General features: G+C 41.1%; 1 protein-coding gene across 1 annotated transcript in view; it reads right to left on the reverse strand.

Annotated features, from left to right (window-relative positions):
* Window positions 1-24043, reverse strand: part of FRYL (FRY like transcription coactivator) — a 3917685-nt gene that overhangs the window by 2955911 nt on the left and 937731 nt on the right. The window contains exon 12 of the mRNA XM_044055727.1: window positions 19239-19342. Coding sequence (XP_043911662.1) covers window positions 19239-19342 — 104 coding nt within the window. The remainder of the gene's footprint in view (window positions 1-19238; window positions 19343-24043) is intronic.

The raw sequence follows: 24043 nt of genomic DNA on the forward strand, positions 1-24043 counted from the left end.
TGAAGGAATTTTGAGTACACTTTTTGAAGGTGGATTGCTTTCCATAACAGTAGAAATATTAGAAATCCAACAACTATTAACAACAATCTTACAGAAAACTATCAGAACTACTCTAAGATAAAGAGGCTATTGTCTATAATCTATCACACACAAATTACTAAACAGCTCACTACAATAACTACAATCTATTACACTAGAACAGGTAGAAGAGCTCAAGAGCAGCAGGAAAGAGTTGCAAAAAAATGGGCTACTAGTGAGGAAAGAGAAAATTTTGAAAGTGAACTGGTACTGTAAATATTAATAATCAAAGCAAAGCAAAACTTTATCATTCAGACCGTATAACCAAAAAGTGAACAGCTGAATTAAATTAGGTTCCTTCTAGCTCATTGATACATAGCACAGACCATTACAACAAAAACAAAAGCACATAAATCACATAAACAACACACACATACCACAGAAAACGAAATACAGAGCATCTGGAAAAAAATCAGCTACAAAAAGTGAGGAAGTTCTGCAGCTGTTCAGCAAAAAGCAATGTGACCTCCAGACATGACTTCTAGTAACCTACAGGCAGATATAAGACAACTGCACAAAGACCTGGATAAAAAATAAACGAAACACTGATGGAGTATATCAATACAAATAAAAAAAGATTGAAAAAAATGGAAGACGCTATAAACAGATATTCAGATGAGGTGATAAAACTGCAAAAATCAGAAGTGGAAATGTAGAAAAGGCTGGCTGAATATGAGACTGCTCAGGAAGAGATGTTTAAAAAAAATAATAGAATTAGAGAACAGAGCGCATAAGGAAAACCTGAGATTTTCAGCTATACCAGATAAGCTGGAAGGAACCAACTGCACTCATTTTACGAAAGCACAAATAAGCAAATGGACTGGTATTCCACAGTAGCTGTTGTTAGTTGAAAGGGTACATCGTGTGTATGCGCTAAACCTGGCTATGAGAAAGCAACCTAGACCTTTAACAGTAAAGGTGCAATCCTACTAGCAGAAGGAGATGATTCTGACAAAACTGTTGCAGAAGGACAAACTACTAAAAGTGGGAGACAGCAGAGCATTTGTGGAGAATGATTATTCATTGTAAACCAGGCAGAGGAGGAGTAAATGTATTCCACTATTCAGAGAATGTCGAGATGCAGGCGTGAGATTCAAGCTGCTATACCCAGCTGTCTTCAAGGTATTCTTCCCTGAAGGGACAAAATCATTTTGTTATGAAGTACATGCAAAGCAGGAAATACAAAAGTTTGTCCAACAAAAAGTGGGCTGTGAAACAGGAGGAAATTCTGCTTCTTGTTCTTCTGGTGGTAAAGACCAAAGAGAAACTGTACCTCTAAAACCTTTTCCACTATTTCAACCGAAAATGTTGGAAAGGAGGATGGGAACATGATAGTTGTCTAGAAGAATCAAGAATATATTGGAAATGAAGCAAAAACAGGATTTGAGAGATGGAGATAATAATAAAACTGGTAACTTAATGTAGGATTACAATGCAATAATTATATTTGTGAAATATGACAGAAAAAGAAAATCTGGAAATATTGGATTTTTTCAGAATTTTTTGGACTTGCGGGGGACTCGATAAAGCATATGCCCTACTTCAATGTCATTAATGTTCAGAGCAATGCTTGGGGGAGGGGAAGAGAGGGAAGAAAGTTACCTAAGTAAAGTAAACTTTTCTTAATAGTATTTTGCGGTGTATGATTTTCTTTGCGTACTATAAAGTTTTCTCAGTTACTTTCAAGTGGAATGGGGACTGCAAATAGGTGCTACTGTTCTCCCCCCTTTCTTTCTCCCTTTTCCTCCTCTTCAGTTTTAAGAAATTTAGGCACTGCAATGCAAAAAAAAAAAAAAAAAAAACACATGGTTAAAAAGGCATGACAAATGAAAAATGAATGTGCTTTTTTCATTCTTGCATGAGGGAATGACTGGAATAAGGACCTTAGATTGATTTAATAACAAGTTTTAAGAGAAAGCAAGTAAATGAAAGAATATTGAATATGAGGCTTTTTCTAGCAAATGAATGTATGCTTAGTAGCAATTCTGTACCTGGCTCTCACATCTCCATGGAAACAATCTGCCAAAGAGAAATTGTCTGTCTGGGTCTCATGTCTCCATGGATACAATCTCATGAAGTGAAAATGGTTACAGTCTGGTGAAATGTGATTGGCTGGGAAAAAAAGAAAAAACTGGGTAGGAGACAATGTTCTCTGAAATCATTCAGGAGTTTTCCTAGCTTTAAGGAGCTACAAAGGTAAGACAAAACCAGTCAAGCACTTAGAAGCACAGGCTGCACCATGCGTCTTAGCATGGATAACCTTTCTTTTAGGCGAACTCAAGTCAGAATTTGGATGTTGGTTTAGGACATTTGTTCATATTAGAAGAGTAAAACTTCAGTATTTGAAGATGTACATAGTTTTGTGTGTTACTATTAAATTAATAAGTTTTAGAGGGTACTAGGGGTTTGTTTTTATGAGGGCTTTCAATAAAACAATACGTTTTGTAAGATGTGACAAAGGCTCAATTGAAGGTGACAAGAAACAACTATACAAATTTCAACCTGTCAAACAGTGTATGCATGTAACACAAAAGCTGGAACTACACATTTAACAAAAAAGGTGTTATACATAAAAGGTAGGAATAATAACCTTTTAATACACTGATGCTTTCTGTTATGTCTTTAAATATCAATGGTCTCTCACACAAATATAAAGAAAGAACAGTGAATTATATTAAAAATGTAGAGTGCAAACAGCTATGTTACAGGAGATGAACTTGGAAAGAAATGAATGTATAAATTTGATAAGGAAAGGTTTTCAGGATGGTTAAGCAGTGGAATATCTGGGACAGAGGAAAAGATGAGTACTTACATTAATTGCAAAATAAGCTCTAACACTGACAGAAGAGGATGAAAAAGATAATGGCAGATTTGTAGTGCTAAGTAGCTATTGGCAAGGGAGGAGGAATACACTGGCATGTATTTACAGTCAACCTAAAACTGGTATAATGGAGCTTAAGCAAATTCTGGGAGAAATAATCAGAGTTTAGCAAGGAACATTACTTATATGCGGGGACTGGAATTTGATCTGAGGGGCCCCTTAAGGGAAATTATAACAAAGGAAGATAGATTTTTGAAGAAATTTATGGAAATATTTGACATGGAAGATGTGAATTCAGTAACAGCAGTTCAGAGTGAATTTACGTATTCACCAAGATATAAAAATTGTGCTAGGCTAGACAGAATGTACATTTTATAGGAACATGTGCATGTAATTCAAGGTCATGATACACACCCAATGACTATTTCAGATCATGCACCAATCAAAATAAAATCACAGGGTAATGAAATAAAAATGAGACACTGGAGCTTTCCTGCCTATCTGTTGAAAAGAGAGGAATTTAATGAATGGCTAGTAGAGATTATTCAGTAGCTGAGTGGACAAATTACTGCTGAAAATATAGCTACAGAGTGGGATAAAATTAAGGTGGAGTTTAAAAATAGGGTGGAAAGAAAGGGAGCTATGGTTAAAAAGTAACAAGAATTACCTATACGGACTCTGACATATGTTAAAGTAATGCAGAATAGGGGGGGAATCTCACAGAAGAGGAGGAGCAACTATAAAATGCTAAGCAGAAAATACAGGATAACCTCAAAAATATACTCTCATTTAGAAAGACTGGCATTAAGCAACTGTTTTTTTTTGATAACACTAGAGCAATAAAACTTTTAGCACAATGACTCATGCAACAAAAAGTAGAAAGGGATGTTGCCAAGCTTAGGGAGCCTATAACAAGTAAGGTAAGTATTGGAAATATTTCAGAAATTCTATGAAGGTCTGTATAAATCAGATAAAATACTAAAATCAAGAAAATATATAAATAGAAATGTTTATGGAAGATTTAAATTAGCCAAGGTTGGCAGTAGATGAGGCTTAGTTACTAACAAGTTAGGATAGGAGGAGATGAGATAAAAATTGTGATGTACAACCAATCTACAGGAAAGTCCCTATAAATAGATGGTATTTTTGAGGAAGTTTGGAAACTAGGAAGGAAAAAAAAACTGAAAGATCTGGAATGTTTTGTTTAATACTATTTTAAGAAGGATCTACTTCAGTAGATCGACTTACATAAACACCGAAGCGCATGTAACTGATACAAAACAATCAAACAGATTATGGTACTGAATGGTCAGAACATCGTAAACTTACACCGGGAAAACAATCAATCAGCCACCAACACCATGAAAACAAACCACATTAAATTAAACCCACTGAAGTGGGGGGTCTTCACCCCCTACTTAAACATACCAACTCCAAGATTGCACTACAGTGTGGAAAAGGGCAAAGGTCACCATGCTGGCCTACCAACTCTTTTTAGAGAGTTAAAATTAAGATCTTCTGACCGTTCGGTACCAAGGTCTGTTTGGAGTTGTCTTCTTGGTTATATGCGTTTCAGTGTTTAGCTAAGTCGGTCTACTGAAGTAGACACTTTAAGAGGAGCAGAAGTACCAACATCCTGGAATAAAGAAGTGGTAGTTGTAATACCTAAAGAGGGTGAAGATCCAGCAGATCCAGCTTCATACAACCCCATTTCAATACTAAACCATGATTATAAAGTGCTCATATCTATAACGGCTAAAAGAATGGCAAAAGTAATGCCAGAATTGATAGATATGGATCAATGCAGTTTTGTGGAGGGGAGGCAAACATTTGACATTAACAGAACACTGATGATCCAGAGGGAAGCATAATGTAAGAAAATACCAATGTTGTTGGGGGGTCTTGATGCAGGGAAAGCATTTGATAGAGTAAGCTGGGACCTTTATGAGCAGTGCAATGGATGCATTTGCATCTTTTGAAAAATTACAAGGCTGATTAGGAGACAAATTTTCACCTCTAATCTCTCATGTAAAGTGGTTGGAGTCCTCTCTGGTAATTTCTGTTTGTGCAGAACAACCAGGCAGGAGTGTCCTTTTTCTCCTTTATCTGCATTATATTTAGAACCACTGGCAAAGAAAATAAGGGACTCAGAAATTCAAGGATATAACTGGCATGATAGTCAAGAAAAGCTTGCTCTATCAGCAGATTATATTATTTTATGGCTGACAAAACCAGAAAGAGACGTAACAGTGTTGTGGAACACTTGGAGACTGTTTTAAATCTTTTCAGATACAAAATTAGTGAAGCTAAAACAAAGGCAATAGGGTAAATTATGTACCCACACATGAATTGGTTCAGCAATATTCACATTTATGGGGACATGATAAAATGAAGTATTTAGGAGTGTGGATTAAAAATGACTCTGGTGTGGCACCAAAGGGTATGTGGGAAGAGACTAAACAAAAGATAATACAAAAAGTGAGAAAATGGAAGTTTTGTTATATGGATAAGGACAGTAAAATACAAGTAAACTATTTTTAGTCCCCTTAGTGTTATACACAGGTCAGGCATATTTTGTCAACCAGAGGAGAACTTGTGGATAGCAATAAACAACTGAAGGACTATCTGGAAGGGAAAAACAAGAGTAAAGTGGGAATAAGCAGATTTTTCCAGCAGAACAGGGCAGATTGGGATTACCTGATTTGAAGGGGTATTTCAGAGCTACACAGGTAAGGCTCCTATAAATAAACATAAGCAAAAAACTATAACTCAAACTGGAAAGGGATGATGATGAAACAAGGGGGGGGGGGCTCAAGAAACAAGGACAGACTTAAATTTTGGATGCAGGCCTTTAAAGAGAACAATAACCATACAAAATATTTTATCTATGAAGTAGCAGAAAGTATCCTAAGAACTAAACCAACATGAGAATGGAAAAAGGAGAGTCTGCTGATAGTAATGATTGCAACTAGGGATAAAGACAATAACCAAGAGATGGCTGGAATTTATTAGAGAAAACTGGCAAAGGAGCCATGGTATTGGAAAAATGCTAAATTATTGGTGTCTTCCTATTCTATTTAGACTGCAGGTTAGAGAATGCCTTCCCTATCAAGAACTGATAACAGAGCATAGGCAAAGAGAAAGAAATAGGGGGGGGGGTCCTAAATGAAAGACCAGCACTGGTGGAGTTTTTAGTACAGTCTAGAACAAAAGCTGCCATTAAAAAAGGAATAATTAGTAGAGCATATAAATATTGCATGATAACTATTAGAATCAATTAGAGGAGGTTAGAAAGGATTGAGAAGAGAGATTGGATAAGCAATTCACAAAGAAACAATGAGAGGATATATGTACGTCTCTCAAATATGCAAGAAAATCTAGACAATTTAGGATTTTGGCTTGGAACTGTTTACATAGATATTTTTTACTCCAAGTAGGGTACAGAGAAGTTTTCTTCAGGTAGACAGCAAATGTTGGATGTGCGATGGAGACGAAAGAGGTAATTGGGAACATATTTTATGGCAGTGTGGGGAGCTGGTGGACTTTAAAGATTCCCTGTGGGATGCACTGTCAGACATGCTGGGTGGGTTGATTGGTGCAACAAGGGAAATTATTTTTCTGAGCTATGACACAGAATCAGAATTGCCTAGACATGGGTAAGCCCTTGTTTTGTCTAATTATGATGGCTGCCAACAAAGTAATTGTGAAAGTGGAAATCAAAAATCTAAACCAACTATACTAGAAGCAGTAACAAAGATAAAACAACTGGAACCGAGATCTTTAGAAAAGGGTAGGAGCAAACTACACATAAAAAATGGAAATTGTGGGAACAATACGTACGGGGAGGAATGACTTTTAAAATAAGGCAGAACTTAAATGAGCTACGTAATGTTTGACTGAAAATAACTGGGTAGTAAAGTGATGTAAAATGCTTGCAACTAGGACTGTGTCAGTGTGGTTTGTTTTCATTTACATAAATGTATGACTACCTGCATTGTAAGTGATGGCTTAATAAAGATTTTTCTTGTTAAAACAAAAAAAAAAGCAAGAATTGGACAATTTATGTAATGCTGCTTAGTTATATAATAAATAGCAATATATGTGAAATATGTTTGCAAACGTGAACTTAATACAAGTTGTTTAGTTTTATATACATGTAAAGTGACAATTCAATAAAGGTGTTTAAAAAAAGGGAAAAAAAGACAAGGAGCCTGCAGGTACAAGTAATTAAAAATGAAAGATCTAAACTGTGTGTTCTGAATTTACAAGGTATAATACAATTAACTTCTAAAGGGAAATTGGCAAGCAGTTCAGTGAAAATAAATTAAGTCTGAAACTGTAGGAAATGAAAAATTCAGAAGCTGAATTTCTTCAATGTTTTAAATATAGCACTGCACAACGTGGTTTATTTATTTGAGTAGCTAATGCATTTTTTCTTACGATTAAAAGTTAACGTTTTCTGAAAGCATGCAAGTTGTTTTTAACAGCTGGGACTGGAACAGTTAAGAGAACAGACAACAATCATTGATGGTGTGAACGCAGGCTCTGAAGTGTTTTAGCACGCTAAACCTCAACTCCAGAACACACAATGTCTGTGGATGCAGCCATTGATTTGAGGTAACTGCTCTTATTTGGAGGAGTAAACTTACTTTTTGGAAAGTGTATACAGTTCCATGAATTTGCTGCAAGTTTAAAGGATTTCCAGAGTTATGAAAATTAATTTAGCTTTTTTGTTTCTTGAGTACTTTTACTGAACCAAAAAGTGTGGGAAAATGTGACATGGTTTCAAACAGAGATGAAAAGAAGCAACTGCAAACAAGATCATTTTACTGTACGTTAGTTTGTGCATGCAAGCTGCAACCTGAAAACAAATAAATAAAATGTCACTTATGTGTGGAAGTAATAGCTTTTTATCAGACTAGGTACTTTGTCAATATTAACAAAGAACATAAATGGTCTTACAGGAATAGACAAAAGGTAGAGAGCACTGAATTATATTAAAAAGTATAGGGTGCAAGCCATTCCAAGGCATGGAGGGATAAAGCCCTGACTAAATAGCAGCTGTACCAAGTAAAATTAGCAGGTCAACTGGCTGTAGGAGCAGGCAAGAAAGGATGGGCGTGGACAGCCACTGATTGTTCATCCATCCTGTGAAAAGGAAGGAGGCTCTGGCTTACCACATAAGTGACACTTAGTGGGAGCAATAGGTGTCTAACCAGTGAAGCCCCAGGTCCATAGAAAACTAAAATGCTGTTATTTTCACCAACACGTATGTCTACCACTTTCACCTTTACCATAAATTCAAATAATGGCACAATAATCTCCCATGACCCCTCTACAAAACTATTAGGTGTCATCATAGATAATAATCTAAAATTCGACCTACATGTTAACCAAACTATCAAAACCATCAATAAAAAACTAGTGTCACTTTACGAAATAAAAGCCTTCCTTACCCCTCCAGCTAAAATTGCCATAGCTCACTCTCACCTTCTTTCAACCCTTCTGTATGCATCCCCTCTACTCTCGAATTTAAACAAGACTGTCTTTAAACTCTCAATTTGCTACAACCACATTGCCAGGTTTGCCACTGGGCTGCCTTTTAGGACACATCATTGTATCAATCTAAATCAGCTTGGGTGGCTTGAACTACCCAGCCTAATCCAGTATAACCAGCTGATCATGGCCTATAAAATCCTCTATAATCCGGACAATACTCCTGCACTTAAAAATATTATCACCCCTATAACAATCCTAGACTGCTTCGATCCTCTAACAAACTACTAATTCAGACTAGCAAAATTAATAACACAGCCGGTGACCCTCTCTTTGCAAACTCTAAGTAGACCCTGGAACTCTCTTCCAGCTGATATTACCTTACTTTCTACCTTAGGTCAATTTAAAACTAGACTCAAACAACATTTGGCACTTAACTGGCTATGTCAATGTATCAAGCCTGGCTAACTCTTTCTAGAATGTGTAAAAATCTGTTAACCAGCTTACTGTGTAATTTAATTTAATCCTGACTTATGCTCGGGATTAACTCTAACCTGTGGAACTTGTTTAACTTGCTTACTTATGTAATCACGGTAAATAGTCCGTTTGTAATATGTAATGCTGGTATTATGCAATGCTGTATCTGCTTACCCTTGGAGCTTTTCTTCCAGGGCCTCCGCTGAAAATGGACATGCATCCAGTTGGACTATCCCGGTCAACAAATGTAAAATAAAAATAAAATAGAGCCCAGGCTTCTCTGTACAACTGTAATGTTACATAACAGAGAACCCTCAGAAGGCAGCTATCTGGGAGAGGGTAAGCCACCCTACAGGACCAGCAAGGGTAGGCGGATCCCTACCCTCCAATTCTTGCCAAAGGTAGCTGAGCTCAGGGGAATTCCCTGGCAGGAACAGGGTGTAGGCAGAGGAGCCAGCTTTTGTCCCATGAAGATGCTAAAAAAACTGTAGGGTGCAAACAGCAGTATTAAGCTAGACACAGCTGGATAAAATGAGTAAGTGAATTTGATAAAGAAAGGTTTTCAAGATGGACATTCTGCATAGTTATCAGTGAAAGGAAAAGGGAAAGAATACCGATTGTGAGAGAAGTTCCAACAGTGAGAAGATGGAAAAAAGACAATGGTAGATTTCTGGTAGTAAGAGGTTACTGGCAGAAGGGGAGGACTGTGATGGCATGTATTTACATTCCACCTAAAACTACTAATATGGAGTTTTGGAGAATTTTGGAAGAAACAAGCTTTCATCAGGAACTATTATTTACATATGGGGACTGGAACTTGATGTGCTAAAGTGAGGATATATCAGGGGGTACCTAAGAGGGAAACGTATAATAAAATGGCAGATTTCTGAAGACCAATATGAGAAAATTTGGTATGAAAGATGTGAATACAGTATCATGCACTCAAGACAATTTACAATTTCAAGGCAAAATAACTTGGGCTAGACTGCATAGAAAAAGAAGTTATGTCCTTACCATAACGTTCCATGTGGAGTGTTCATCTCGCCTTGGTTATTACACATGGGTTCGGAGCCGATCCTCGGCTCCGTGCCGGCCGACTGCAAGCTCTGCATCGAGAAGAAGCTCGAGGACATCTAATACCCACAATCCCCCTCTGCCTTTACCTCAGATCTAGTTTGCAAGCAAACCAGACATACGCACGCACACATGCCACTATATACATAATATACATATATACAAACATACCCTGAGTATGATAGTAACAGTACTACTGCAACAGCAGAAGGAGAATACTCCAGACCAGGCACCAAATCGAACGTTCTTCCTAAGGGTGGGAAGGGTGGGAGTGTAATAACCAAAGCGAGATGAACACTCCACATGGAACGTTATGGTAAGGACATAACTTCTTTATGTGAGAGTGTTCAATCTCGCCTTTGTTCTTACACATGGGTAGCGCCCCTAGCTCCATGATCCTGAGGAACTCAAGGGAGAACGTTCTTGAGCACAGTGGAACCAAAGGTTGCCCTATCCCTAGAAACCCTGTCCACTTTGTAATGAGAGATAAATGTATGTGGTTTAGCCCAAGTAGCAGCCGCACAAATAGTGTCTAAAGGTAAGCGAGCTGCGTGAGCCAAAGATGTAGACACTGACCTGGTAGAATGTCCTCTGGGTTTTGCAGATAAAGTTTGGTCAGAGGCTTCATAAACATATGTGATACAGTCAGTTAGCCATTTAGAAAGAGTTTGTTTTGTAACTGCAAGACCCTTTCTGCTGTCAGCAAAGCTACAAATAGTTGATCAGATTTCCTGTGATCTTTTGTTCTATCCAAATAAAATCTGAGTTGTCTATGGACGTCTAGTTTGTGCAACATATACTCCAATTTATTAGAGTGGTTTTTAAAGAAGGTGGGTAATTCAATGGACTGATTGATATTACTAGAGGAACAAACTTTGGGAAGAAAGGATGGATTAGTGCGTAGGGATACTCTGTCAGAATGAAATATTAAATAAGGATGTTTGACCGAAAGGGCCTGAAGCTCAGACACTCGTCTAGCAGATGTAATGGCCACTAGAAACAATGTTTTCCATGATAAAAATTTCAACGTGCAACTTGAAGCTGGTTCAAAGGGTGGCAACATTAATTTAGAAAGCAACAAATTTAAATTCCACGGTGATGTCGGACTTCTGACTGGTGGTCTGATATGAAAGGAACCTTTTAAAAGGCTTTACAAAGTCTGTGAGCCATAATAGGCACCACATTCTTCTATATGATAGTTAGAAATGGCAGCTAACTGTACTCTTAAAGTAGCCGGGGAAGCTCCTTCATGAAATAATTCAGTCAAGAATTCTAAAACCTTGTTTAACGGAGCTGTAACAGGGTCCAACTGATGTGACTCCCCCCAGAAGACAAAACGTTTCCATTTACTGGTGTAAGTCTTTGTAGTGGAAACTTTATGAGAAGCTACCAAAATATCCTGAACCGCCGATGAAAGGGGAATTGACCTGGCTAAAAAGGGAAGCGGAGCAGCCAAGCTGCTAGATGGAGAGATTCCAGAGATGGGTGAGGAACTCCTGACGAATGAGTCAGTAGATCTGGCTCTGGGTCCAGCATCCAAGGTCCCCGAATGCGGTGATGCAATAGAAAGGGAAACCAAATTTGACGAGGCCAGAACGGAGCAATGAGAATTATAGTCCTCTGAAGGTTGTTTGCTTTCTGTAGAAACTTTGCAATCAGGGAAATGGAGGAAAAGCATATAGGAGACCGGGGCCAATCGTGCACCAGCGTCCCTGGGGACTTCCCTGGAGGGGGTAATAGGGCAAAGTAGCTCCTGCATTTGGCGTTCATTGGAGACGCAAACAGATCGCAGGTAGGCTGGCCCCATTTGCGAAAAATCCTTTCCGCAACTGACTGTTTGAGGGACCACTCGTGAGGCAATAGTATTGCCCTGCTCAGCCTGTCGGCTATGACGTTGGATGACCCCGGGATGTGCGTTGCGATCAGAAAGCGACCGGTGGACTCTGCCCATTGCCAAATTCTCATGGCCTCTCTGCATAGTTGGTAAGACCTGGTTCCCCCTTGCTTGTTTATGTACCAGACTACTGACATGTTGTCTGTCTGAACTGCAATGGTCCCTGGAGGAAGAAGGGGAGCAAAGTGTTGCAACGCCAAGAACACTGCCCTCAACTCCAGAACATTGATGTGCAGATTGTACTCCAGATTGGTCCATTCGCCTTGGACTGTCTGTCCCTGAAAGATGCCCCCCCACCCTATCAGGGAAGCGTCCGTGGTTATCGTTGCTGACGGTGTGGGTAGCACAAATGGTCTTCCTCCGGATAGGTTGCAAGTCTGTAACCACCACCTTAGGTGTGATTTGCATGTTTTCGTTATCAATATTTCGTGAGTCAGTGGAAGTTGTTGGAATGACCATTGTGCAAATAGAAGCCATTGTAGCACTCTCATGTGCAGTCTTCCCAATGGTATTGCTATGAGAGAAGCTGCCATGAGACCCAGAACTTTCAGAACAATTTTGCTGGGGATTTACTGGACGACAGCAGAAGGGAAATGTTGAATTGGAGTGCTACTATTCTTTCTGTCGGAAGTTTTAGAACTAACTGGCGAGTATCTAATTCGCTCCTATGAATAAGATATGCTGTGATGGCTGTAGCAAAGATTTCTCGAAATTTACTGAAATGCCAAGGTGTGTACAAAGTTGTAGGAGTAATCCCTGGCATGTATCAGTTGACGCCTGGTGGTGGCAGACAGGAGCCAGTCGTCCAGATACGGAAACACCTGGGATCCTAGGCCTCAGATGAGACGCTACCACTGCCATGCATTTGGTGAAGACCCTGGGGGCTGTGGTCAGACCAAAGGGCAGGGCTCGAAACTGATAGTGACTGGCTCCCAGCCGAAAGCGCAAGTGATCTCTGGACGCCCTGGCCATTTTGATGTGGTAGTATGCGTCCTTCAGATCTATTGAGCACATCCAGTCGTCCTTCCGTAAGAATGGAAGGATCAATTGAAGCGTGACCATTCGGAACTTTTCCTTCTTGACAAAGGTGTTGAGATGACTTAGGTCCAGAATTGGCCTCCAGTCCCCTGTTTTCTTTGGAACTAAAAAGAACCTTGAGTAAGTTCGAATCCTATTTGGTCCGCTGGGACTGGTTGGATGACTCTTTTTTCTAGCAGCTTTGAAATTTCTGTAGCTGCTGGGTCTCGCAGATGGGGTGGTACATCTGGGAGTTTTCTTTGGAATGGGGTGGATAGAAAGGATTTTGTAAGCTCAGGTAACAATGCTTTATACCCAATTGTCTGAAGAAAGGTTTTGCGAGGCCTGAGGGTATAAAGCTAAGCGACCGACTGCCTCCAGAGCAGGACAGTCGGGCCTCCTCTCAGGAGTGCTGAAAGGTTTGCCAGGAGGTTATCCCTGTCACCTTGGTTTTGGACCCCTCTGCCACCAGGGCGTCTTCCACCTCTGCCCCCTCTGCCTCTAGAGGGCATCACCCTGTGTGTTTGGAAAAGACCCTTTTCGAAACCACATTTTCCCACCACGTTGCCCTTTGGGGTACGGTCTGGAAGGGTGGAAAACGGACTCCGACAGCAGACAGAGTCTTTCCCTCCTGTTCACACCGGGTAAGGGTCTCCTTTACTTTAGGGCCAAAAAGTGTGGCTCCATCAAATGGGGCGTTAGTAAAGGAAGACTTGAAGGCTTCCGCGAACGAACATAAGCGCATCCAGGATTGCCTACGAAGAGCAATCGCTGAAGCCGCTGCCCTACTCGATCCTTCGGCTGCATAGGATATCAGCCTCATGGACGAAGTTCACAATGGACGTAAGGGTGTTGAGATGCGCTGTAACTTTCTCTGAGACAGCGGCATCTGTAGCACCCTGGAGGGTATCTCCCAACTCTTTGACTAGATCCCTCTGTAAACGTGTAAAATGGGTCAAATAGTTCAGGGAACGCATAGAAAGCCGCTGAACTGAAAATGCGCTTCCCGTATCTGTCCATGGTCCTAGAATCTTTGTTAGGCGGATGGACAGATGAGGAAGACTCCGACATCTCCTTTTTCGTGGCGCTGCCACCACCATGGCGTCTACCGAACTCCTTTGGTAAGGTAAGCTTTGTCCTGTGGTGACGTGATGTACTTATTTGGCTTCCTAGGGACAGGTTCCACGTGTCAGGAGTCTCCCACGCCCTTCGAGCAATTAATTCCATTAACTCATCAAAGGGCGGAGTGACCCAGGAGGAGGAAGGACGGGCACCAAATGCCTTCAGCAAAACTGACTCATCCTCAGAAGGGGGGAGGGCTTGCCAGTCACCTCTCTGTTTAAGGATCTCCAAGATGTCAGCAAAAGAGACATCCTCTGAAGGTGACTTAGGGGACCCTTCTGACTCATCTAAGTCAGTATCAGATGTCAAGGATTCTTGTGGAGAATCCAAGTGTCTCCTCTTACACAGTCTTTTCCTAGGAACTTCTTCGTGGGGAGCATCCGAAGAAGCCTCCGAGGAAGAGGGGCACCCTCCAGGGGTGGCTGAGACACTGGTGCCCGGCGCTTGGACGTGGACGTGGGTGCAGAGGAGGACAACGGACCTTTGCAGGGAGGAGAAGCTGTACCTGCTGATGTGGTTGTCTGAGTAGTCAACACCTTCCTCATGAGGTCGAAGGCCCCCGGGTCCCGAGTCGAGGTATCTCCCGGTTCCGAAGAAATGGGAAGAATCCCCGAAACAGGAGCCGAAGGCACCGACCCCGAGGACGGAACCAAATCGATCCGTGCCGAGGCCCCGAGAGGGAGAGTCGGAACCGAAACATCGGTCCGACTCTCGGTCCCGGAACCAAGGACAGATCTTCGGGCCCGAGACTCCGGTACCGGATCGGATGGAGTCGAGGTAAACGGTGCCGACCAAGAAAAAGACTGTTCTGGCACCGAGGGCTCCACAATCATCAGGTCAGCTTCTTCCGGCTCCGAAGACTGAACAGGTCTCGGAGGAGGAACAGATGGAGATAGTGGCAGGCCTTCAAGTCTCGACATCAACTGAGAGGAGACCGAAATAAGCTTGGACAGGGCCGTATGCTCCATAAGTTTCTGCACCACACGGTCCACGTCGGTGTCGGAAAGGGCTCTAGAAAAACGAGTCGAAGGGATCGAAGACGGCGCCGACCTCAGCAGAGTCGGTGGAGGGAGCTCCGTCACCGGTTCCAAGACTCGAGGCTCGGGAACTGCCAACAGTTGAACACTCGGCCCCGAAGTCTGTGGAACCGGTGATCTAACTAGACTCGAAGAGCTCGGAGCCGATGACTTTGGCTCCGACGCCTCGACCTTCAAGACTTGGATGCCTGGTCTGAAGCATCCAGAGCCTCCTGGAAAGAGGGTTTCAGCAATCCTCTATCCATCAGTTTCCTCGCCTATCTGTCATGACCCTCCCACTAAAAGAGTGACAAATAGAGCAGTCCTCTTGTAAGTGGAGAGGGCCAAGACAGTAGACACAGGAACTGTGGTTGTCTGTGACCGACATTTTTTGGCCACACTGACAACGTTTAAAGCCAGATTTCATCTTTTCAGACATATTGAGAAATGAAAAGACAGTCCAGTCCAGTAAAAAGTCCAATCCAGTAAAAGTGTCAAATCCGGTTATAAGAGTCTGTTTGATACTAACTAAAACAAGCTTTTAGTCAAAATTGTCAAATCCGTGAACTGCCTAAAGGCAAGACTATAACAAGTATCTAGTCACAAGTCCAAGAAGGGGTAGGCCCCGAAAAACTCTAAACTCGAAAGTTAACTAAGTTAACTATTCTAATTATCGAGAATTCCTAATGACTCACACACCTACTCTTATACTTTAAGTAACTAGATAAAATACTCTGAAATTTAAACAGAATAGATAAAAATCTTATCTGTACAGCCTCGAGCTAGTCTCCAACGATGCGTATGCAGCAGCGGCAAACTAGATCTGAGGTAAAGGCAGAGGGGGATTGTGGGTATTAGATGTCCTCGAGCTTCTTCTCGATGCAGAGCTTGCAGTCGGCCGGCACGGAGCCGAGGATCGGCTCCGAACCCATGTGTAAGACCAAAGGCGAGATTGAACACTCTCACATATTATATTTCTCTGAGCACGTGTATAAAAATAACAGTTTTGAAACCCACCCAATAAATATATCAGATCATGCACCAATAAAAACTAAGATGTACAAAGTTATGAAGTAAAATAAGTACAAAATACCACGGTCTCATCTGTTAAAAAGAAACGAATGTAAGACACAGGTAGCAGAGTGTTATTAGGGAAGACAGCAATTACATTAGAAATAATAACTAATCAATATGGGAAAAAAAATCTGTTTAAGCAACTATTTTTTTTTTTTGTTGTTCATAGGTGTTTACTAGGCTAATGACCACAAGGGCCTTTTTAAGCCTAACCATGTATCCAAAATCTCTGACAAGTTCTGATACCCTTCATAAGTTTAAGCACAGGCCTGAGAGATGAACTATCTACAAGTTACCAGAGTCCATTATAGAGACAGGTGCCAAACCAGGGATGAATTTCTGGTTTCCCAGCCAATTGTCCAAATTGCACTTGAACTGGGTTACGGAGGATCTCTGCTTCAAATGGATGAGGAGCCAGTTCCATAGACAGGGTAGTCTCTGGGATAAATACCCATCTCTCCAGCAGGTCCTAGTTATATCACAGGCAAGGTTTAAGTAAAAATTCAAGATAGCAAAAAAATCTTTATAACAATCACTTAAGTGAAAAACCGGAAAGAATTGCAGGCATACTTTCAGCTAGTAGAGATATCTTGGAAATGTTGTGGAAACTTGTATAAAACAGAGTAACAGTGAAACCAAGACAAGATATAAATAGAAAAATTTGTGAGAGACTTAAATATACACCAAGGCCAAGTGAACAATGAGCTTCAACAACTAAACAGCTAAGAGAGGAGGAGATGGGACAGAGACTCCCTGAGGAGGCTTCAAGGCTTTAAGCTCATTTAATAAGCCCGGAGTAAAATTCTGCCATTCACTTTGAGGGTCCTTGGGAGCAGAAGAAACATGTTTTGTCGTTTGCTTTTTTTTTTTTTTTTTTTTTTTTTTTTTAACAGTGATGTCTCCCTTATGAAACAGAAGGCTCTGTCAGGCTACACTCAATCATAGTTGGGACTTCCTCCCCCACCAGTATCTGATGAACTCCCATAGGCCCTTCAGTGATTATCAGCTGTGGTTCCCCTTGAATGTCCAAAATGGATGTCTGCAAGGTCTCGGAGGACATGCAAGCAGCTGGATTCCATGCCACCCTCGAAAATGGTCATGATAGAAGAATCCAACCCAGGAACCAGGCAAAGCTCCAGGCTTCCATCAGCCTCGAGAGATATGCCCAAGAGAGGAGGTGCAGCTGAAGAATTCGACCTGACTTTCTTTGACTGCCTTCTTTGCTGAGGGCTGACCCTCCGGCTGGGAAGTACCCTCCACAGCATCTTTCACTAAAAGTTTTACATGCTGGTTCTCTAGATAAATAGCGAGGGAAGAAAAACAACTGTGTAAGGTTATGGGCACAAAAACCTGACAAATATTGCAGGACATATAATCATGAGAAGCACCTAAACAAAACCAGCACTGCTCGTGACGGTCTCTATGGGGAATCTGTCTTCCGCACTGGCATTTGCCCTTTCCAGATGACATGAAAACCCAACAACAATACAAAAAGCAAAAAGGAGATGAGCAAAAAACCACAATGGTGCACTTATCTGAATGGCTAGGTACACCAGCAACAAATTGGGAGAAAAGACCAACAATCAGAGATGGCGTTCCACTGGTGGCAAAGTTGTTCTGAAGATATGTCCAGACATCACCTTTACGCCCTGCGTTACGTGAAGAGCATGTGTGCGCTGTACCTTAAAGCAAAGGCTTTGGTATACTGTCTGGATGTCCCGCTGCCCTCTGCAGGGATCCCTAATGTAATGAATACTGCAACAGTGGAAATGGAAAAATGTCAACTGATACAAATTTTTAAGGCTCCTGACTATGCAAAGACAAGAAGCCTTAGGATTTTAGCATGGAATTGTTAGCATATGTATGTTTACACCCCAAGTCAACCTCAAAGGCTTTTTTCCTCTGGTTGATGGCAAATTCCAGAGTTGTGATGGGAAAACAAAGGTAACAGAAATTTTTTTTTTTTTGGGGAATGTTACACGAGTTGGCAATTTTTAAAAAATATGCTCCAGTGTACTTTGACAAAAGTGTTGGGAGAACAAAAAGTCATAACTTAAATGACTCTCTTGAGTTGTGACATAGGATTTAGACTGACAAGGCACAGAAAGGTCTTACCAAGTTTAATGTTAACAGCTGCCAAAAAAAGCAATTATAAAGAAAACAAAATCAAATCTTCTCAATGATGTAAGTGCTGGATATTGTAAAGGAGATGCAAGCTGTGAATGTGGAAGCTTTTGAAAAGGGAAAGAGCAAATTTCATAGACTAAATGGAATTCATTGGGAACAATGTATGCAGAACAATGTTCAGGAGGAGGAGGAATGATGTTTAATGAAAGACAGCAATCTAAAAATGTGTAGTGAATTAAACAGTGTTATTAGAGTGTTTTCTATTAATGTAAACCCATGTTACACATTAAATAAAATGTGATGATTAACAAATAGGTTTTAAAAAAGAAAAGCGTTAAAAATGGACAAGGTGAAGTAAATAATATGCTCCAATCATTACAGTCCTTTCTACATTCCATCACCACTCAGGACATTTAATTACAGAATCTGCTGCTATTTTGCCATTTTTTTTTTGCTTTCTGATAAGATTAGTTATGTATCGTGCTGTCCAGGAAGGACTGGAGGTGAGTGGACATTGCTAACTCACTCATCCAGAGGCCTCCTACATGGGTGGCATCTTACAGAACATCTTTCAGGAACACTAGGTTTTCACCTAGTGGAGTCCCGCAATGGCCAGGCTTGCAATGTCACAGTCCATTTGTAATATGCAGCCAAGGACCCTGCCCAATGGTTTTCCTACCTTCAGTCACTTGGGCCCATTAGTGCTTGACTAATGGAAGTCTGGTATTCCTGATTATTCAACAGCCCTACATCCCATTCATTCCTATCATGCTTACTACCACTTGACACCAGCAATCCAGTCATGGAATGGACAGACGATAAGCGTTCCTGTGAAAGAACAAATGGAATGTTGGGTTCTTGCCTAACTTGAGAATACTTGGCTCTAAAATAACATTAGTTACATACAAGTTTTAGGACTTAACATCTAAGTCAACATATCCTTTTTTACAGTTTACTCCCAAGGCCATATATTAATCATATCCAAGTATTACGGATTATAACATTTTTACTATTAAAATGGAAGAAAGGGGAAACAACCTACCTTTGTGTTACAGTGTTGCTTTCACATTTTATTCGTATAACATACACCCATAGTAATCTATACAGGGATTCCAGTGCAACTCTTGACATTTTAGGGTCCTTGTTCTGCAAAACGACAAAGAAAAAAACAACAGAGCATTAGCAGCATTTTAAAGAACCGAAGAAAAAACTGCATCATCACTGAATCCTAAACTCTCAACAGCATTCCATATGTATTCTGATATGCAGAGTAGTGAAAATGATCATAAGGCAGGTCCCAAAAGGGTAATAAACTAACTTTAACTAATAAAGTTGGAGAATACCATAAAACATGCATCTACTATATATACATACACATTTAGATACACACTCGCATGAATATATAATGCATACACAAATACAAGCAAGCGGTAATGCCAGAGAGGGAAGGCATTCTAGGAAGACAGACTAACCAAGGGGATTTGTGAGTCCCAATGCCACAGATGGACAGCCACCCCACTACTTGAAGGTCCATTACTTCCCTGCATCAGCTATTCACTTAATGTCCATAAAACAAACAGGCATTTCTAGTGACAAGATTACAAATTGTGTGTACATACATCAGTAAGGAAGCATGTTTATAGTTCCCTCTTCTATATTAATCTCACAACTTTGCCCTACATTCCCTCCTTAACTCCATATTGCCCTCACTAAATTCTTTATACTGTTCTTGACCTGTCACTATACCAGCAATACCTTACTATGCTGCTTCCCACTTACTTGACTTAAAAGTTTTATCTTAATCAGCCTTATGTACTACTGCTTTACTTTTTCAATTTACCTTTTCATAATTTGACATCTTCAAACATTGCTAAACATTTGTACATTTTATGCCCTTATGCAATTTTCTATTGTTTGTAATGTCTCAGCATTATTCATTACAATGCAATTAAACAATTTTCTGCTGTTTGTAAAGTTTTTGCCCGATGGCCTGGAAAGTGGCTGCAGACAGCCCAGTACCAGTCCACCTACTTGGGTTATGAAACTAACAACCCTGTTGGGCATTACTGTGGTTATCAAAAGGTGTCTGTTTTCTTGATTTTTTTATTGTACTCTTTTGTTAGATTCTTGGTGTCTTTTTAGAAAAAAGGGACAGTTGTGTAAAATCTTAGCTTAACAGTAGATGTCCTTTTCACTGCTGCAGTATTCATAACACATGGGATCTGCTATCAGCAGCAGCCCAACATTCGAGCAGTATACCAAAGCTTTTACATCCTCCAAGCATCTTACGTCAAATGTATGCTCCCCCACATAGACACAGAACTTAACAGTGATGTACATACACTCCCCATTCTCAGAACTGTAGTGCACCAGAAGAACTTGAGCAACCACAGCAGAAAGGAGAATATGCACATCCAGAGGGAAAAAAGAACCAGAAGAGAGTGTGTCAAAGAGAGCCACCAAAGATTTCCCAACAGAAGAAAATAAAGGGGGCAGGAGAGAGGGTCTAAATACAGCCAGAGGGAAAAGGAGAACATCTACTACTATGGTAAGATTGTACACAACTGTATCATGTCCTTCCTTACCACTGCTGCAGTATTCATGACATATGGTTGACTGCCAAAGCTACTGTAAAGTATGGGAGGAGGATGGCAAAGGGGAGTCTTCCACCAACCCATGAAGGATAGCCCTGGTAAATCCTGCCTTGGCTCTGGAAATGACATCCAACTCGTAATGTCTAGTAAAGGTGTGGACAGAGGGCCAAGCGGCAGCTTGAAGGATGGATCTAGTATCCAAACCTTTGAAGGAAGTTCCAGAAGAGGTCATTGCCCTTGTAGAATGAACTTAAACTAAAGCAGAAAGCTGTTTTTCATGAAAAAAAAGAAATGGCATTAAAAATCCAGGAGGACATGGTTTGCTTAGAAACCACCAAACCCAACGTACTGGTATGAAAAGAGACAAAAAGCTGCTCAAATTTGCAGAAAACCTTTGTCTTACCCAAATAGTACCCAAGCTGTCTATGTAGATTCAAAGTGTGAAGAACCTTCTCACTAGCAGAGTGTAGAGAAAGAAGAAATGAAGTTGGATAGACTGATTAAGACTCAACTCATTGACCACCGTGGCCATAAACGAAGGATTAGTTTGCAGACACACTCCATTCCTATGAAAAATCAAAAAAGGAGGAATTGCCATCACAGACTGAAGTTCAGAAACTCTCTTGGCTGAAGTAAGGGCAACAAACAAAACAGTCTTCAAGGTGCAGTGTTGCAGAGAGGAGGAGGCAGGCTCAAAAAGGAGCCTGAACTAGTTTTTCATGGACAAAATTAAAGATCCCAACAAGAAGGAATAGGTTTTCTTGGCCGTCTGATAATAAATACACCTTTAACGATTTTTTTTCCTTCAAAGTGAGATGCCAATGGTGGGCTCACGAGCAAATAAGTAGATATTGCTGACAGGTGAGCTTTAAGAGAAGAACATGCTAAAGCCAGCATGGAGCGGTTTACACAAGAAAGGACCAAAGGGACTCCCACTGAGAATGGATTCCAGTGTTGCTCGACACACCAAACAGAATCTCTTCCATTTAGCCATATAGGGTTTTATAGTAGTGGATCCCCTGGCCTCCTGCATAACCCCAAGCACGTCCTCAGAAAAAAATGGTATTTAAATGGGATCAAAATCCTATCACCCAAAGTGTCAACTGAACACCGGACAAGTGAGGATGAATGACAGACCTCTTGTCTTATGTGAGATGATCCATCCGGTGAGGTGCCTTGTGATGATTGCCCCTGGCCAGGTGAAAGAGAAGGGGGGACCAGTGTTGTCTGGGCCAAAAGGGAGTCACCAGCAAAATTACAGGGGAGTCCTTTTTGATCTTGTGCATGATTCTGGAAAGTAGAAGAGGAGGAGGAGGGCAAGTATATAGGAACATCTCCTGCCAAGAAAATTACATGGCATCCACCTTCCAAGTCAGAAACGAGGAAGTCCCTGTTGAAAGAGGAGTCAAAAAAGATCCATTTGAGGAATACCCCACTGATGTACTATGTCCAGAAACACCTCTCTGTGAAGCATCCATTTGTGAGGTGGTTTTCTGGACCTGGCTCAGGGAGTTTGCCATAAAGTTATATTACAAAGAGAAGTAAACCTCTTGAAGGGTTGCTTGATGGCGGATAGCCAATTCCAGGTCTTAAGGGCTAGTCTGCAAAGATAAAACCTTGTGCCTCCCTGTTTGTTGATGGACTATGGCTGTGGTGTTGTCTGTAAAGACATTTAAGGGGCCTTAAGAGCAAGAATGAGTGCCCTCATTTCTTTTATGTTGATTGGGTCTGACCTCTGATGGAGGCCACAGACCTTGAACCCTCAGACTGCTGGAAAAGGATCCCATCTCCAAAATGGAAGCATCTGTGAACAGCTCTTGAATAGGGCTAGCAGTCTCAGGAGGCAGTCCTGGATTGAGGGAGATCCGATGAATCCACAGGTAAAACTCTAGTGAGACAAGGAAGTGAAGAAACTGGAAACTCCAGAGGGTGTGTCAATGTGGGAGCCAAACCATCTTTAGGTATCACTGAAGCCTCCTCATGTGAAACCTGGTAAAGGGGAGCATGGGAATTGAAGATGCCATGAACCCCAAGAGTCAGAGAAATTCCTTTGTAGAAATGAGAGAGAAGGGAAGCAGATACTGGAAGCAGGTTGTCAGGGACAGAACCCTAGAAGAAAGCAGCAAAGCCCAACATTGGGACAGTCTGGATTCTGCATCCCACAAAAACATGGTCTTGGGAAGGAGTCAAACTTGATTTTTTTGAGACTGATGGTGAATTCCAGACTGAGTAGGAGCAGCACAGTGAAGTTCAGATCCTGCAAAAGCTTGGATTGATAAGAAGCCTGAAGAAGCAGGTGATGCAGACATGGGAATATCTGGACTCCCTGAAGCCTGCAAAAGGCTATGACAAGGCCCGGACATTTGCACATCCATGACGCCATAGAAAGACTACAAAGCAAAGCACAAACAGAAAGTAAAAGGAAGAAACAGAGAAACAAAAACTTTCTGAATAGAGGGTAAATGGGAATATGAAGAAAGGCTTCCTGTAGATATAGGGAGACTAGAAAAACCTGTGGAAGTAAGGAGGAAAACAGAGCCTGGATGAAAAGCATCAGAAAGAAAGGAATCTTTAGAAAGGCATGTAGAAAGAAAAGGTCTAGGACATGTCTCCAATATGTCTGTTTTCTCGGAACAAGAAACATTCTGAAGTAAAACCTTGTACCTCTTTGGGATAATGGAATGGGTTGTATAGTGCACCTGATCCAGTAAACCCAGCAGAGCTCCAGAAAAATTAGAAAGTTGGTCTGGAGGAGGTTGAGGAAGACCTAAGAAAAGAGGAGGGGGAATTTCCATACCATAAAATAACAATGACATAACGGACAAAGCCCATGAGTCTGAAGTTAGCTGTTAACAGACAGGGAAGCCTGAGAGAGATGGGAACCTGTCAGACGGGAAGGGGAGACAAGTCAGATGAGGTAGATTTGTCATGAAAAGGGGTCTTTTGAGTTTTAGAAGTCTAGATGGGTTTATCCGTGAAGGTACACTTAAGAACGCTCTTACCCTTAGAAGGCTTAGAAGGTAGCTTAAGCACAAAGGCAGACTTAAGATTGTTTCTCCCATACCCAAATGTCAGAAAAAAATAAGTTGTGTACCTACCATAACGTTCCACGTTAGCTGTCTTCTTCTCGCCTTCTTTCTTGTTGGTTGGGGTTCGGAGCCGATCCTCAACTCCGACTCGGCCATCTTCAAAAGCTTGAGAGCTGCATACTGGCTCGAGGCCACCCCATATCCCATGATGCCTGACGCTAGAT

The sequence above is a fragment of the Protopterus annectens genome, chromosome 14.part0 (genome assembly GCF_019279795.1).
Source record: "Protopterus annectens isolate FY-2018-M chromosome 14.part0, PAN1.0, whole genome shotgun sequence".
Classification (NCBI taxonomy): domain Eukaryota; kingdom Metazoa; phylum Chordata; order Ceratodontiformes; family Protopteridae; genus Protopterus; species Protopterus annectens.